The sequence below is a fragment of the Pelecanus crispus genome, chromosome 1 (genome assembly GCF_030463565.1).
Source record: "Pelecanus crispus isolate bPelCri1 chromosome 1, bPelCri1.pri, whole genome shotgun sequence".
Taxonomy (NCBI): domain Eukaryota; kingdom Metazoa; phylum Chordata; class Aves; order Pelecaniformes; family Pelecanidae; genus Pelecanus; species Pelecanus crispus.
The window spans coordinates 92,689,927-92,705,457 of NC_134643.1; the positions used below are offsets into that span (position 1 = coordinate 92,689,927).

At 37.4% G+C, this 15,531-nt stretch overlaps 1 protein-coding gene across 1 annotated transcript in view; it reads left to right on the plus strand.

The window, feature by feature from the left end:
• The window catches only part of MAN1A2 (mannosidase alpha class 1A member 2), a 144,182-nt gene that overhangs the window by 37,690 nt on the left and 90,961 nt on the right, over positions 1-15,531 (plus strand). Inside the window, exon 3 of the mRNA XM_075727805.1 lies at positions 9,098-9,194. Coding sequence (XP_075583920.1) covers positions 9,098-9,194 — 97 coding nt within the window. The remainder of the gene's footprint in view (positions 1-9,097; positions 9,195-15,531) is intronic.

The window sequence follows — 15,531 nt, forward strand, 5'->3', positions numbered from 1 at the left end:
TGAACTTACTGTGGCCTTCAGCAAAACTTTCAGTGTATCCTCTTTTAAAATGTGACTTCTAATATGTTGCCTCTTAGAAGGGAAGGTAGGAAGATAATTTATCTAATATTAGTGGAGGCAGTTTTGGAAATACTTTTAGAAATGTGCCAAGAAGAGAAGTGATTAAAATGTATTTTCATTGTGGTCTCTGGATGATGCTCGAGAGGCTGTTAATAATATTGAGAAGTAACAGCTTGTTTTATAAGCAGCAAAACTAATGGTTTCCTATGGATTTTTGACCTAAATCCCCTTATACCACCCTCTGCTCCTCATGCACACATTGCTGTGAATGCTCTCTTATCTTCCTGTTTGACTGCATGAGTTGCAATGTGTTCTGTGCCTTGTTTAGAGCTACCTGCATGCTAAATGCTGCTCCTTCGAATGAATAAATGGTTGGATTATAACTGCCTTCCTCTCAGTTGGGGTACTAATTTGTCTGTCTACCTTACGTAGCCACAGATATTTTTAATATTTTTTTCCTCCCCCCCCCCAAAAAAAAAGTAGAGATGTCAAGTTCCTCTAACTCTGTAAAATCAGGTTTGAAATGATAGAACAGATTCAAAGGCTACTGCAAATGTATGTGGCAAATGACAGATGTACAGACAGCAAGATTGCATAAACCTTATTCTCTTAAGAAATCAGGTTAAAAATAGTAAGTGTCTTTTTACCTGAGTTCTATTTTGTGTGCTTATTGAGAAAAGAGCTGTGCAGAAGAAATACATAATCATGGAGAGGTCTTTTTATGCTGCATAACTCCTCTTTTCATAGTTACTATTGATACAACTTCTACTGCTAATGCCATTTATTTTTTTTTTGTAATTGCAGTGGTTTTGATCTAGCCAAACAGGCTGCCTTCTGTGACTGGGGGACTTTTTTCAGCACCTAAAATTTCATTCAATTTCATTATTGCTGATGCTTTGCACTCTTTGTTTTCTTGGTCAAACTTACTTGGACTTCTAGTTTGTTAGGACATCAGTTTTTAGTAATACATGTCTGTTGTGTTAAGAGTTTTGCACTGTATTTGGTAGCTCACTGCTCCTGGCTTTGATACAAATAAAAATGAAGCACAGTATTATGACTTATCTTTTCCAGTATGTAAGATAACACTCCCTGCAGTATATGTGTGTGTGTATAAAATATATATACACACACATTTTATATATAAGTGTGTATATATAAAAATGTGTTTGTATCTATAAGTATACACACACATTGTTTATTAAGTGGTTTTGTTTGCACACTGTTTGGATTCTCTATGTTTTGGATTCTCAGATGTAATTCAGCATGTTGAGAACAGCTTAAGTTGGCTTTAAATTAGTTTTACTGCACTTTTTTAATGCTTATCTGATTTTTACTGAATGAGTCAAATCTGTGTAAAGTAAGGATGGATTCTTTTTGATCAAGCCTGTTGGTAAACTAATTTTCAATGGATACATTAGAATGAAAATTGTGCAATTAGCACTTTGGCCAGTACAGGCAAGTTAGGAATGGCCCTGCACAAAGTTGTGTCCCAGCATGTTGAGATGATTGTATAAAGAACTCATTTTACATTTGTAAATCTTTAATTTATGCCTGTGAGAAGCTTTGTAGCTTGGTGTATTTATTTTGCTCGGACAGAAGGAAGAAAATAAAGCTCCTAGTGTGGGTGGTGCAGTATTTCAGCTGTGCATCCTGGATAGGTTGCTTTGGCTGGTGACTCAATATGAGGAATGCAAGTTTGTGTGTTTGAAGATATTTAAAAAATGAATACATTTATTCAAGTTGTAGCAATTACAGAATTCTCCAGTGCTCTTGAATTATTTGGAAGCATGTCAAAAACTCAGGAAGGTCTTCATTATTAAAGATATCTTGTTTCCAGTCCATTGTGAGAAGAACCTGTCTTTCAACAATGAACTAGCACATTTGCAGTATTTAAAATTCATAAATGCAAAATAAAAATCAAGAAAGCAAGGAAGTATTTTACTTCCCTGATACAATCAGCCAAACAAAAATGAACAAAACCCCAGGTAAATTACTTACCTTCAGAGTTGGGCAAATGAAAATGCTCTGTGATACCTGATTGACCTTGCTGTTATTTTTTTAATTTTGTGTTTTATGTGCCATTTATTCCTGTACTACAGACGTGTTGGTAGCAAAAATCATGAATTATGGCTAGATGGAAGAGACCTCTATATTAAATTATACAAGATCGATTATACAAATGACAATGTGTGTTTTTGCAGCTATGGAGACTTTGACTGGAAAGCAAGAGCATCCTCTTAAATATAGTAAAGATTCTACTAATTGTTAGTCATCTTTGCATAATTTCTGCTGATGTCCCTTTTGTGTTTCCCAGACCAACTCCATAGAATATTGACCAGTGTGTTCTTTAACACAGAATTTTCTTGATGATGTTACATCTCAGAATTATGGATATTAATAATGTCATTGATACACAGTGTGAGCTACTTGTAGTTGATGAGTAACCTCTTACGTTGTGTTCCATTAAGACATAGACCATCTGCATACAATATTGTAATACCTGAAATTTGCAACAGTTTACTCTGACTTAGTTTGCTCTGGGATTTGGATTCTTGATTTACATTGCTGGTATCTATTCTTATTTTCTGCTTTGTTATCAAAGGACTAGAAGGTGGCTAACAAGCCATCAATTTTTGAAAAGGATTCAAGGAGAGATCAAAGAACAGCAGACCCCTATGCCTGATGAACGAACTGTGCAGATTAGCAGAAACTAGAACAGGGAATAGAATTACTGAGCAAACAGATACCTAAGATTTCCTAGTATATTTTTAATGATGTCATGATGCACAAAGCTATAGAAGATCCCTGAAAGAGTCAACAAGCCTGTGAACAAGGGAAATATGGTTATATACACAATTTAAAAAAAAAAAAAAGTTTGGCAACATTCATCACAGCTGTTGAACTAAGCAGCCCTGGGATGGAGGATTGTGTCTCTCTTTGCCTGGAGAAATTGGTTAGAAGGCAGAAAATGGAGAGTACAAATAAATGGTGCTGCAGCCATAAAGGGCGTGTGCTGGGGATCCGTGCTCTAAATTATACAAATAAATTATTTAGAGTTGGAAAATGGATGATAGTGGGATGATCAACTTTGCTGCCAAAATGGAGATTTGGAGTAGAAAACTGAGGCCAGACTGAAGAATTGCAGAAAAATCTTATGGGACTAAACAATTATCTCCCTTTTTATTTCTCAGCTAAATGTATGATGATGCATTTTGGGGCTGGAGGGGGAGAAATTCCAACTTCACACTTAATATGAAAATGTGTGAGGTGACTTATTACCACTTGAGAATGAGAGCTTGTGTTTATCATAGTTCCTTGGAAATGTCACTGTAGTGCTCAGCAGTAGACAAAAATATTCAGTATTTCAGGAAAGGAGAACAAAACAGGCAAGGTTCTTACGGTAGTGTGTGGAGCTAAGGTGCCTGTGCATCTTGTGCGCTTCATGTGGTTCTAGTCTCTCAGCTTCAAAAAGGATACAGTAAAACTGGCAGAGGTGCAAGGATAAGCTGATGAAGATGATTAGACTGATGCCTGAAAAGGCAAGACTGGAAGAAGGCTAAACTGGAAGAAAGGAACTGCTTTCTGCTGGCTGATGTGCAGTCCTGGTTGTTTACAGAGATGGTCTGGGAGGTTCTAGTGTTCTGAACGCCACAGGACCAGTCAAACCCGTGACTACCAGTTTCTCTTGAACCCATGAGGACACACGAGGTCAAAAATACTGATTCACCATCTTGGGGAAAAAAGCATTTGGCTTTCTTGTACAAATTTGAGCAGTTGGTTCACTGCTGTAAGCTCTCCAAGTTTAGGTCCTTTACATCTACTGTTCCAGTTCTCGCCAGTCTGAAGTATTTTCCCCTTAGTTCCATTGGGTGTCTTCAAGTATTTCACGCCAACAAAAAAGGACAAGCTTCCCATTTTGCATACATTTGACAAACAGTTTTGTTTTACTAGTGGATTTTTTCCAGATGCATCAGTAAAAGAAGAAAACCCAACTTTCTGTGTGTATTAGGAACATGTTCCAAACAGACTTTTTCAGTGGCAGTGTTGAGAAATGCATGACAGAGGCACAGACTGATGCCTAAAGTAATTTCTCTTTAGGTAGAGATTTGTAGCTCCCGGAAGAGTAAAGTAATCTGTATGAGTTTTCAAAGTTTCTTCAAAAATACGAGTATCTATACAAGGAAAAGATCATTCTTTAATTTAACCTCCAAAAAGTATTCTCTGCAGACAGTAGGAAAGTGGTTATTAATTTTTAATCTGCCAATTGAGCAGTAATCTTGTCTAGCAAGTCCTTGGTTAATTTTAAAATGGAATTTGAAGGTGGTTTATATAAATCTCTTAAAATCATACCCTTAACCAGAATAGGTTCCTTAGGCAGCAAATAGGTTTTGCTTTTGCTCTTACGTATATTCCTGATGAATGGCAAGAAGAAGATAGGTTTCTTGTTTCTAGGCACAACCAGCAAATACTGCAATTTGCCAGTAAATTTTTTCCTTTGCTTATTTCTCAGGACTCTTATTTTGTGTTTGCTAGGTGTCTGCCCTTTTTTGAGGAGTGGAAAGGGGCTTTTGAAACAATCTGTGGTTTGAATTATTGTTTCTCACATGCTGCTGTAGAGATAGAACTCCCTTACAAAAGTCTCTTTTCAATCACTTTAACTTTTACTGTTACAATTATGATTTTATCAAAAGGCATCATTACCACTCTGTCTTTATAAAAACCTTATTTCCCGGTGACTATAGAGGATCAGATCCCATGAACGTGTTCTGAAGTCAGTAAAATCATCTAGATAATGGTGTACCTACAAAAACAGTTTCGAGACACGCCCTGTTTCTTGCCATTCTGGCTCTCTTGCAGCAGAGTCCAAATTCATCTTTTTGTACAATTATCAAGCTGTACATGCAACAGCATTTTGCTGGCTATTGTATATGGTGCATCCCATAATAAACATTTTCGAGACTGGTATTCAATGGACCTATCCCCTATGAATGATTTTTGCCTTCAAAAGCAAGACCAGTCATCTGGCATTAATAGTGTAAGTAAAAAGTCTACCACTAAAACCATTTGTTCTCTGGTGGACAGATTGCAGGTTCTTTATATGATAGACCATCAAGCTCCAAGCGCTTACTTTGGCAAACTGCTATCAGGTATGGAAATCTACCCCTCACCTTTTTCACAATTACTGATCTATGCCTGGACCAGCTTGTTATTTTCACTCTACTTGAGGTTAAATGCCTCTCTCATGGGTTATTTAAGGGTTGGGTGGGTTTTTTTGGCAAGTATTTTTGCCTTCTTTCTATTATCATTAATGCTGATGTCCTAGTCAGTGTCCAAAACTTTCCTCTCCTCTTAAAGACAAGTTTTTTTAAATAAAAGCCTATCTATACCTGCAGCTATTCTTTGGCATTTCCAACTTTCACTACGCAAATGCTATCTGGCATAGCTGTAGAAATAAGCTTGGTTTTTCAGATAAGGAGTTCACATTGGTTTTAATTGTGAAGCCAAAGTCACATCCTCTGTTAAATTTTTAGCTGGCAGAGGCATCTATCTTCTCCTGTCTCTGTAAAGCTTCTGTGTGCATAACTGCTCCCAATAGTATAGATGTTGTATCTGTAGTATATCATGCTACCAGTTCTGGCAGTAACAGAAATCTCCATGTTGTTATAAGATCTCTTGGCATATCATCCTTATGAAACTTAGTATTGTATACAAGAGCTGTGGGGTTTCTCACTTACAGGTAATGTGCAGTTATCTGCTAACATGGTATCATGGAATCTGCTCACTTTGTGAGAGTAATGAGCTGTGTGCCAGGGTAATGTTTAGTGTTCATCTGGAAAAAATCAGTTGGCTAGTTAAGTGTAATAAAGTCAGAAGATTCTCGGTGAGTTATAACACCATATTCTTTGTACATTGTTTGGGGGAGGCAGAGGGGACAGGACAGACACGTGTTTGTATTTATCAAAGTAGCCTAGTCTCCTCAAAATACGATTTCCTGTCTCAGAACCTTAGATGATGTAGTCAGCTGTGTCTTAGTCTCTTGTGTTCAAAAGAGTTTCTGGTCTCAGTGTATTCTTAAGTTACTTCTGCATTAATTCATGAATCTGGTGAAATCGACTCCTTTACAGTTTCTATCATAATGAAATTTTATCTTAGGATAAATTTTATCTTATGATCTTATGGATATAGAAACATCTTGTGATGTATTCTGTTTTAGCCTTTTGTAATTTCCATAATTTTCTTGGGTTTCCTTAGAACTGAATAGTCTGTAACAAAATCTGTACTATCCCCCAGAAGCATAGCAAATTGGGACATATTCCACAATTACATTCTGCCATGAGGAAACAAGTTGTTCTTTTTTTGGACTTAGCTAGTTTTGATCTGTATGGTATTTGCCTACATTTTGACATTTTTACAAAGCTAAAATGTCAATGGTCATTTGATTCTCCTTCATGAAATATTTAATTAATGGATCCATCTATGTGTAGATGTGGTGCTTGGGGACATGGTTTAGTGGTGGGCTTGGCAGTGTTAAGTTTATGGTTGGACTTGATAATCTTAAAGGTCTTTTCCAACCTAAATGATTCTATGAGTCTACATACTTGAATTCAAAGATCTCAGAAGTCCAGTTTCCCTTATGTGGAAGCAGGTTGGTTAGATCTGCCGTGTCATGGCCACCTTGTTGTTTAGACATCCATTTGTTATCAAACTCACATAGAGCTTACTGGTCAGTAAGTCTTTAGTTTCATCCTCTAGTGCCTTCTATAACTATAGGTCTGTGTTTTCCCAAGTAGAATTTTTAAGATTTAAAGGTGGACTGGCAAGCTGTGAGTTAGAGCAGGATACTTCATGGAGGCCTTGACTGTCCCATTCTGACTGGAGAAAGCCTTAAGTCCACACTGACTGGATAAAGCCTTGTGTAGTGCAGTCTGATCCCATAACTGATCATGCTTTGAGCAGGAGGTTGAGCTACAGACATCCTGAGGTCCCTTCCCACCTGAACAATGCTGTGATACTCGATTCTGTGATCTTAAGTTAATGAACAGTTTTATAAAAAAATTTGTAGGTTGATTCTGGATAACATTAGTAAAAGGTCTCGGAGGAACTTCTACACTGCCTGTGATCAGGCTTTTGCTGCGTTTGTCATGCTGCAGTTTTCTTACCTGTCAAGAGAGGATCACTTTACTTGAGTCATCTTGAGGTTCTAATAGCTGTTAATGGGTCAGTTCGGTAAGTGCTTCGTAAACACTGAGGAATTTGTGAATGCTAATGAAATGGCTTTTCTCTCCTCTTCTAGTATAATATTTGCATCCTCTTTTTCTTACCGTACAGGCTCATGACACTAAAAGAAACTATACACCATTGCTGCCTAATCAGGTGTGTCAGAATCTTCTAGTGCAAATACCAAAAGCAACATGTGAGCTGACTTTGAATGACAAACAGTAGGAATGGGACCTTTGGCATCTTGAGAGGGACATCTGTGCCTGGGTTGATGTCAGTTTAACACAGAAGTGCTTCCCAGCTTCTGGGCCCGTGCATATACCTTTGCTGTCGTTCAAATTTATTGTCTGGGCATGAGTTAACTGAGTCGTGGGAAATTTTGAGGGAGTTTACATTCAAAGGAATTATAGCCGTGTAGGTGGGACAGGGATCTCTTGATGGTTGTAGGGAGACAGGAACTTTGTTTTGCATGTCTCGGCAGGCAGTTTAGATGCAGTTTGAAAGATCTGGGATTACCGAATGCTGACTTCTACTAAATCCTGAAGTTGGTAAGAGAAGAGAGCAGCTTCTACGTGAGGTAGTGCTGGTAAGGCAGCTGGCTGTCTCTCACTCTTTAGCCAGCATCTGCTTCTTCCCTCCTGTTTTCTAGGAGTACAGTGACTCTTTGATTAAATTTAAGAAAGGTACAGTCTTGTAAATCGTACTGAAAACTTTACTTGCCCTGTTATAATCAGTTTCTTAAAAAGTTAGTATTGGTCTGTTAGTTACATTAGCATAGTTTCCCCTCTTAGCATTTCTCAAACTTGTGGAGACCATGATTTAAGTCCTGTACGTTTTCTTGGCATTTTCGTTTGTTAACATTTTAATACCATTTTTAAGACTCAATATAAAAATAAAATATGCATAACATTGTGGATACAGCTGCATGGCTGTTGTTTTAGAACAGGTTTGTTCTTGTGTCTGGGGCAGTGTCTTTTAGAATCTGATTTCTTCTTGCTACTTGCTTTGATCTGTTTAGCTAGCTAATAATATTTGATTTTAAACTGCATTTGCTTTGCAGTTTGGTTGCAGTTGAATTTCTGCTGTATGCAAACAAGCAAGGAATTTAAAAAGTTTTAGCAAATCCATAAAAGCAGTGCTTAGTGGCTGATGTACACAATTAATACTTGTGGGTCAGCAAGTTTTGGTTTTTAGAAGTGGTTTGCTACAGTAGTTGAGAATGTTTTATGGAGCAAATATTAATAATTTTATATTGCTTTGTTCATTATAGTTTCTAAAGAGCAAAGCTTTTGGCATTTCTTTTGGTAGAGGCTGTAGACAGTATATCTTTATCAAGTAGGTGTTGCTAATAAAAAATTCATTATGCCTTTTGCAAAATTCTTTAGTCATACTTGGATGCACCAGTGTAAATAAACCCCTTTTATGCTTCAGATATTGGTAGATTTTTTTTTTCTTTTGGTTAGCGCCTTAGACGTCAGCCAGTATTTTTCACCAATGCCTTATGCTTAAATGCATTCTTTGTGCTTAAATTCTTAAATGTCTGTGCATATATTTAAGGAAAAGAAAGAAAGAACAAGAAAACCACCTAATGCAGAGCATTAGGATGGATCTACAGCTCAAGTCAAATAGACTTGAAGTTGTTTCCAAATTTATTCATGCTGTATAATCTGATTTCTGTAACAGATGGAAATAGTGGCAAAGTAATTATCAGTATGCTGGGATGACTGTGAAAGATGAAGTCTCAAATAAGGAGTAAAATATTGTATTCGTACAAAGTAGTTTTATAATGTAATCAAACCCTGTTTTTTCCATTTCTTAGATGATGAAGCATGCCTGGGACAATTATAGGCAATACGGATGGGGACATAATGAGCTCAAACCAATTGCCCGGAAAGGACATTCCACCAACATATTTGGTAGGCTGTGTTTTTTGGTTTGTCTTTTTTGTTTGTTTGTTTTAAATATTTCTGTCCATGCTATCATCTTTGAAAGTCCACCCAAACTTCCTAGCAAATTCTGTTTTAATACAAATGTTTTGAAGTGTGGATGACAGAAGTGTATCGATTATTTCAATGTTACTTCAATGAATTACTGTACTAAACTATCTTTTTGGGAGTGATGTGTTGTTATTGTTGCAAAAGCTAAGCTGTGTCTATGTGCACTGTTATTTTGTGTATGCATATATATATAAAAATAAAAGTTACAATGTGTTGATGGTATTTTGGGATGCAATGAATATAAATTTGTTTTTAAAAAAACCTCATCATGTCTAGATCTTTGTGTTTAATTCCATGAGAATGTGGTAAAAGACAAAATGCATGTGCAAGATGACAAAACCTGCTAGTACCAACATGAAATTTCAAGTAGCTTGTAAAAAAAAAAAGATCTGGGTAAGGTGAAAGTGACATTGTTACTTGATGTGTGACTTGTGGATCCTGAACCTGTAGACAGGAGTGAAAGAAAAAAACATTAAAAATACAGGAGTTTGAGGCAAGTTTTGAAGAAATTCAAGAGATGGAGTGAGAAGATTTGAGCAATGGAGTGTGAATGAGTGTTACAAATGGCATTTAGAATACTATGAAACATGAGGAAGGTAAAGATCAAGAAATTGAATAGCCTTGTGTTGCGTATGTGTGATCAGACTAGATGGCTATTTCTAGATTTCTTCCTTAAAATATCAGTGATCTGCAGCAGTACTGCTTTTTTTTGGTGCAGGTGCACTGGGATAGAATAAGTAGGACAGTGATCAGAAAGTGACAAGCATTTTATTGGTACTCGAACCAGGAAAGAATCAATTCTTTTGTCCCCAGTTCCGTAGGGCTGATGGTTCAAAAAACCTGGTTGTAACTGTTGAGGACTGAGCCCTGGAGGTTCTCTAGATTCATCCTCTGGTGTAGTAAAACACATAACCTTGATGTTAGTGATTAAGGTTAAGCCTGGATTCATGGCCTGCCTTTATATTTTTTCCAGCTGATGAAATTGGGTCTGACAGTGAAAATCTTTGTGAAAATGTTCACCCGTATGATCATGTAGTCTTTGCTGTTGAATTTACATGCAATTCTGTTGCTTAATTTGCCAAGTATAATTTTAGACCAGCCTTGGTTTGTAACCCAGACTTTCTATGAAGTGAGGTTTCTTCTTTATATGGCAGGAAAATGTTTTTCTAATGTTTGTTTTTAAAGTGACTGACACAATATTTTGAAGCAATTTTGAATTATAGTTTTACTCTAATCTTTTATTTTCTTTCCATTCCTCCTCTGCTTACTTCTAACATGTCTCCTAATGAGTCTGTAGGACTTCTACTTTTTTCTCCTTGGAATGCTTATTCTTTGGATGCTTATCCTTTGGAGTTTTGGCATTGCTGTCTGAAAGAAATTGCAGGCTTCCTCCACATTCAAATTTCAGATCCGTTTATTCCAGCTAACTCTAGCAGCCAATTCCATGAGTGTTTGTCCCTTTAAAATCCAGATGCTGTTTTGTGCCGTTTAATTTTTAGCTGTGTCATGTTACGATTGCTCTGTTCAAGGCTATTCCATATGAAAAACTTGTCTGAAATATATATTCTTCGGTATATACCAAGTCTAAAATACAGTTAGCTATTGTTGATTTGATGGGTGGTTGAAGGGAAGGGGGAAAAAAGCTGGTCCTTGTACCGAGGACTGTCTAGGCTGTATTGTTATTGCTAGCAGTTTACCAATCTCTATTACCCATGGTGACACCATTCCCAGTGGTATTTGCCTTTATAGAAGCATTACATAACTCTTTTTGAAATATGATGCTATTTTTAATAAACAGCTGCTCAGCAAAACCTGTTTTTATTATTAATCTCAAAGATGATTTGACCCAAACTCTCTTCTGCCATTACTGCAGTCTGTTGGTCTTCCGTTTCTATTCATAGCACATCTGTGAGATTCAGCAAGGAGATGGTATTGCTGGTTGACACTGGAATCCTTTGCATGAATCTTTGGGGAAAATCAGGTTTACTGATAACTCTCAAGTGAGGTAAACGCAATTCAATTTAGAAGGCAAATAAGCCATTAATCTTCCATTTTTGGACTCCCCTTTCCCTCTGAAGCAGTGTATATCTATATCTATGCCAAGAGGAACATCAGTGTGCCCAGCATCGCAAGACCTAGCAGGGTTCAGGCTGTGGTCAGAGAAGGGGAGAGGAGGTGTCCTGCTCTGCTTTCATAAATCTTAGTTTTAAGTCATTAAAAAAATAAGGAAAGCTGATAAACTTTAAAACAAGATGCTGTGTGCCTCACTGAAGCATGCCAGCAAGAACATTTGAGGGCTGCTCCAATTATTAGTTTGACTTTTATAACAGAACCTGCTGGGGTTGCTTTAGTTGACCTACAACTAGAAACTCTTGCTAGTCTTTTCAAGATATCTGACCTGGTGACTAAATTGTAAAGCAGAACCTGCTAGAAGTTTTGCCTATCAAACTGTGTAGTCTGTAGTTAAAATCTTGATTAGTACCTTTTCAACAGCTGGATCACAGTGTTAGTAGTATGATGCTGGTTTGGGAAAGTACAGCTGGGAATTGTTGGGCTTTTAAAGATGTCTAGATTTAGATGACATATGAAACAAACCTTTATAGGTTCTGTGTTTGTGAAACAGGGTGATAACTTGCTCCTATTTTTGTGAAAGTTGCCTGTTTTTGAAAGGGCTTATAATCTCAAGATTTGTTATTTATTCCTACCCTATAAGATAAAATGAAGTGTAAAAGGCGAGGAGGAACTATAGCAGAGAGGTATAATTTCTCTTTCTAGTTTAAATTTTTACTTGCAGCTCTGCTGGTGTTTGTAGCAGCTAAGCTAAAAAAAGTTAACTTTTTTTGTTGGGCTGCTTAAATTGCTGGAATAATTTAATGACAGCCACAGGGCGTTATTGCAGAGGTGGGGTTGTATGGGATGTGGGTCAAGTTCTCATTAGAACACAAAGGGTGAAGAGAAAAGGCTGATGGAAGATGAAGCATGTGAGATAATGAACAAGCATGACAAGCACTGAGCTTACTTCAGAAGGTTTTCTTGGTTTAGCAAAAAACAGAGTAGTTGATGGTATTATCAGATTCTCTTGCTGTAATGAAATCTGATTGGATTGGCTTTTGAGGATCAGGGTAACCATCTGAAACGTGCTGTTTAAGGATGATTTGACCCTGCATGTGTTTGGTGACCCCTGGGTGAACATCTTATGGAAACAGCATACTAAGTCCAGGTATGCTTCAGAGTTTTAAACTATGTGTATTTGTGGCATCTTTTACTTCAGTATCTTATGAACTAATTACTGTAGCACAAGCTTTGGGGATGCTTTATTGTGAGTTAAATTGAGCAGTTTGTAGTAGTGTGTTTGTACCAGTCTTGCATCTTTATTTTTCTAAAACAATGTTTATTTGAGAACCTGAATGACTTTGAGAAAAAAAAGACCACAGTCTTGGGCAACATTATCCTCAGCAAAACTAGAAATCATGGGTGGTCATCTTACCTGATGCTTTCTGAAGTTAGAGTTCTGAAATTTGTGGTGTGTGGTGGTTTTGGTTTTTTTTTTTTTTTTTTTGTAATGTTAACTATCTAAGAATAAAGTGAAGATGTGCAGTTTGTCAGGTAATAAGTACCTGACAAAGTAACAATACAAACTCTTGCTAAATTGTAAACTTCCCATATTACTAGCAGTGCATTTCTAAACTTTGCATTTGGACATATTATGTCTAGAGATGAGCTGCATTATGTGAAGGTGATCTGATAATGTATACATACATAAACAGGTATATGTCTAGATATGTGTTCAAGGGTGTGAAAAGATCTTTCCTAAGGCATAATGATGTGGAGTTTTTAAGTTGTAGATACTTGCATACAGATACGCCCATTCTCATGCACAAAGGTTTAATGAAACAATTACCTTGTATTTTGTCACACTAGAACTGCCTCATGCATCTACAGTGCTTTCATGCCTCTCCTGTTCTCTTATCTCACATGCTATGCAAATGGTCAATTTAATCTGTATGTCTGCAGGCTCTGTCTGTCTTGGGATGTTGTATTCTGGGAGGAAGGGGAAATTGTCAATGAAGTCACATTGTGGTTGTGTTTATTACCTCATAGAGCCTCAAGGCTGCAATGCAGTGCCATATCTCTTCCCTAACACATGACCAAATACAGCTGTTGTCTCTTTTATGAGGTATTTTTGTCTGGCATGTTCAGTGTCATATAACACAGTGTACTGCTCTTCATACATACAGAAAAATGAAATTTTGAAGTTAATGTGGGTTAATGAGCAGGATGTGTCCAAAGGAACAACTCAAGGATTCAGCTGGGGCAGCTAGCGAGCTGAATTTTTTTTAACTTGCCAGTGGACTATTTTGTTTCTGCCACCTTGCTGAATGTGTCCTGTTGCCTGGCTTGCTGCACAGCCCGTCTCAGCCTTTTGCTGCCAATGCCACTGAAAAACCCCCATGACCTGGGAGAAGGTTGCTGAGCCAGCTGCTAACTGCCCACTTCTGCAGCGTGGGAAGCTCTTGCTGCAGATCTCTGTGTTGCTAAGCAATGGAGATCTTGCTGCATTTCGCTGCTGTGCTGGAGAGCACGAGCAGCGATGCTCCCAAGCCCTGTGGAGAAAATGCACTTCATTAGACTGCAAGGGTGTGAGGCTGCTGGGAGAAGGAGCTGAGTCAGGCAAAGGAGTCTGTTTTTCCAATACCTTTGGCAAGTACAGTATAGCTTGGGAGAGTAATGCAGTTTCTTTGTCCAGTTTGTGGTCTAGAAAACAAGAGGGGAAATATTTCTTGTAAGCACTATAAGAAAATGCTTTAACAGATGTTTTTTTAAATTACCCTGGGAAATATTCATTAGTTTATTAGACATTTTTGTCATCTGTCATCGTAACAGTTACTGGGCTGCCTGAGCTGCTCTGACACTATCATCTGCTGTCATCTGATTAGTTGTCACTTACTTTTGAAGTTCACATAATTGAGTGTCAAGGGTGTCAGGTTTCATGGGCCTTCTGTTTTTCTGGGGGTTTTTTTAGCTGCCAAATAACCTGCAAATTTATAAACATTATGGAGACAAACACTTCTACTGGGAAGAAACTAGATGATAAACCCTAAAGTAGACTGAGGGATGACCTCTTGAGGATGACCTCTTTAAAATATGGCTAAAAACTTCTGATGTCTTCTCATGGTAAAATTCTAATGAAGAGATAGAAGAAACAACTTCTGCTCAGCATCTTTTTTCTGTGCATGTTTTCAGCCTCTGAATCCATGTGGAGGATAAATGAAAACAAAAAAGGGATATGAGGTATATGTGTAAACAAATATGTTCTTGACTTCTTGTTGTTTTGATGAAAAACAAGTACTTCGTGAGCAGTAGTTTTCATCTTAACAGTATGTGCACAAGTAATCTACCCATCATTGCCTTTTTCTGTGGCAAATGAAAGGGGAAAGAACATCCATTCGTGCTAACTAGTAAAGAAACATAATTTCATGATGCAAATTTCAGCCCAATCTCTATTTCAGGTTCTGTTCAATTTTAAAGTATATGAAACTGGCCTTTGGACAGGCCTATGCAGCTGTGTCCTCTGCAAAATCAGTAATGAGTGACTACGCTGAGGCCATGTTGAATATTCTATGTACATTGAATGTGTATTTTTTTGGCCAGTAACATAAATTTTGGAAAGATAAAATTTTAAGAAAGAACATAACTCTCAAGAGTTGCTGGCTGAATCTGGAATTAGAACAGTGTTCTGATAATGCAAGAAAAATTCCTTCAGGTTGGACGAAAGATCAAACATGATCATTACTCATCCTCCAAAAATTGCTCATGGCAGGTACCTAGGGAAGAAATATAAGAGCAGGAAAAGCCTATAGTAAGTGAGCATTTCTCAGACTACTCTCCAGACTTACAAAAGTTTTGTGCAGTGTTAGTGCTTCTGTGGTCAGAGGCAGCAAGTTTTATTTAATAATTTTTAGTTTATTTTTCTGTGATATTGTCCAGTCTGCTTTTGAGTCTGTGCAAACTTAAGAGCACCTGCCATATCCTGTTATGAGTGGTTCCATAGTTTGATTCCATATTCCGTAGAAAACTTTTAGTTTTGAAGTCTGCTTGCTGGCCTAGGGGACTAGGTTTGGTATTGGAAAAAAACACCCCATTATTCATCTCTTCCTTGCCATTCATGAGTTTGTAGAACTGCATATGCCCTCAGTTGTGTGCCTGTCTTACATGGAGAGTCTTGGTCTGTTAAGTCATTTCTCATACATACGTT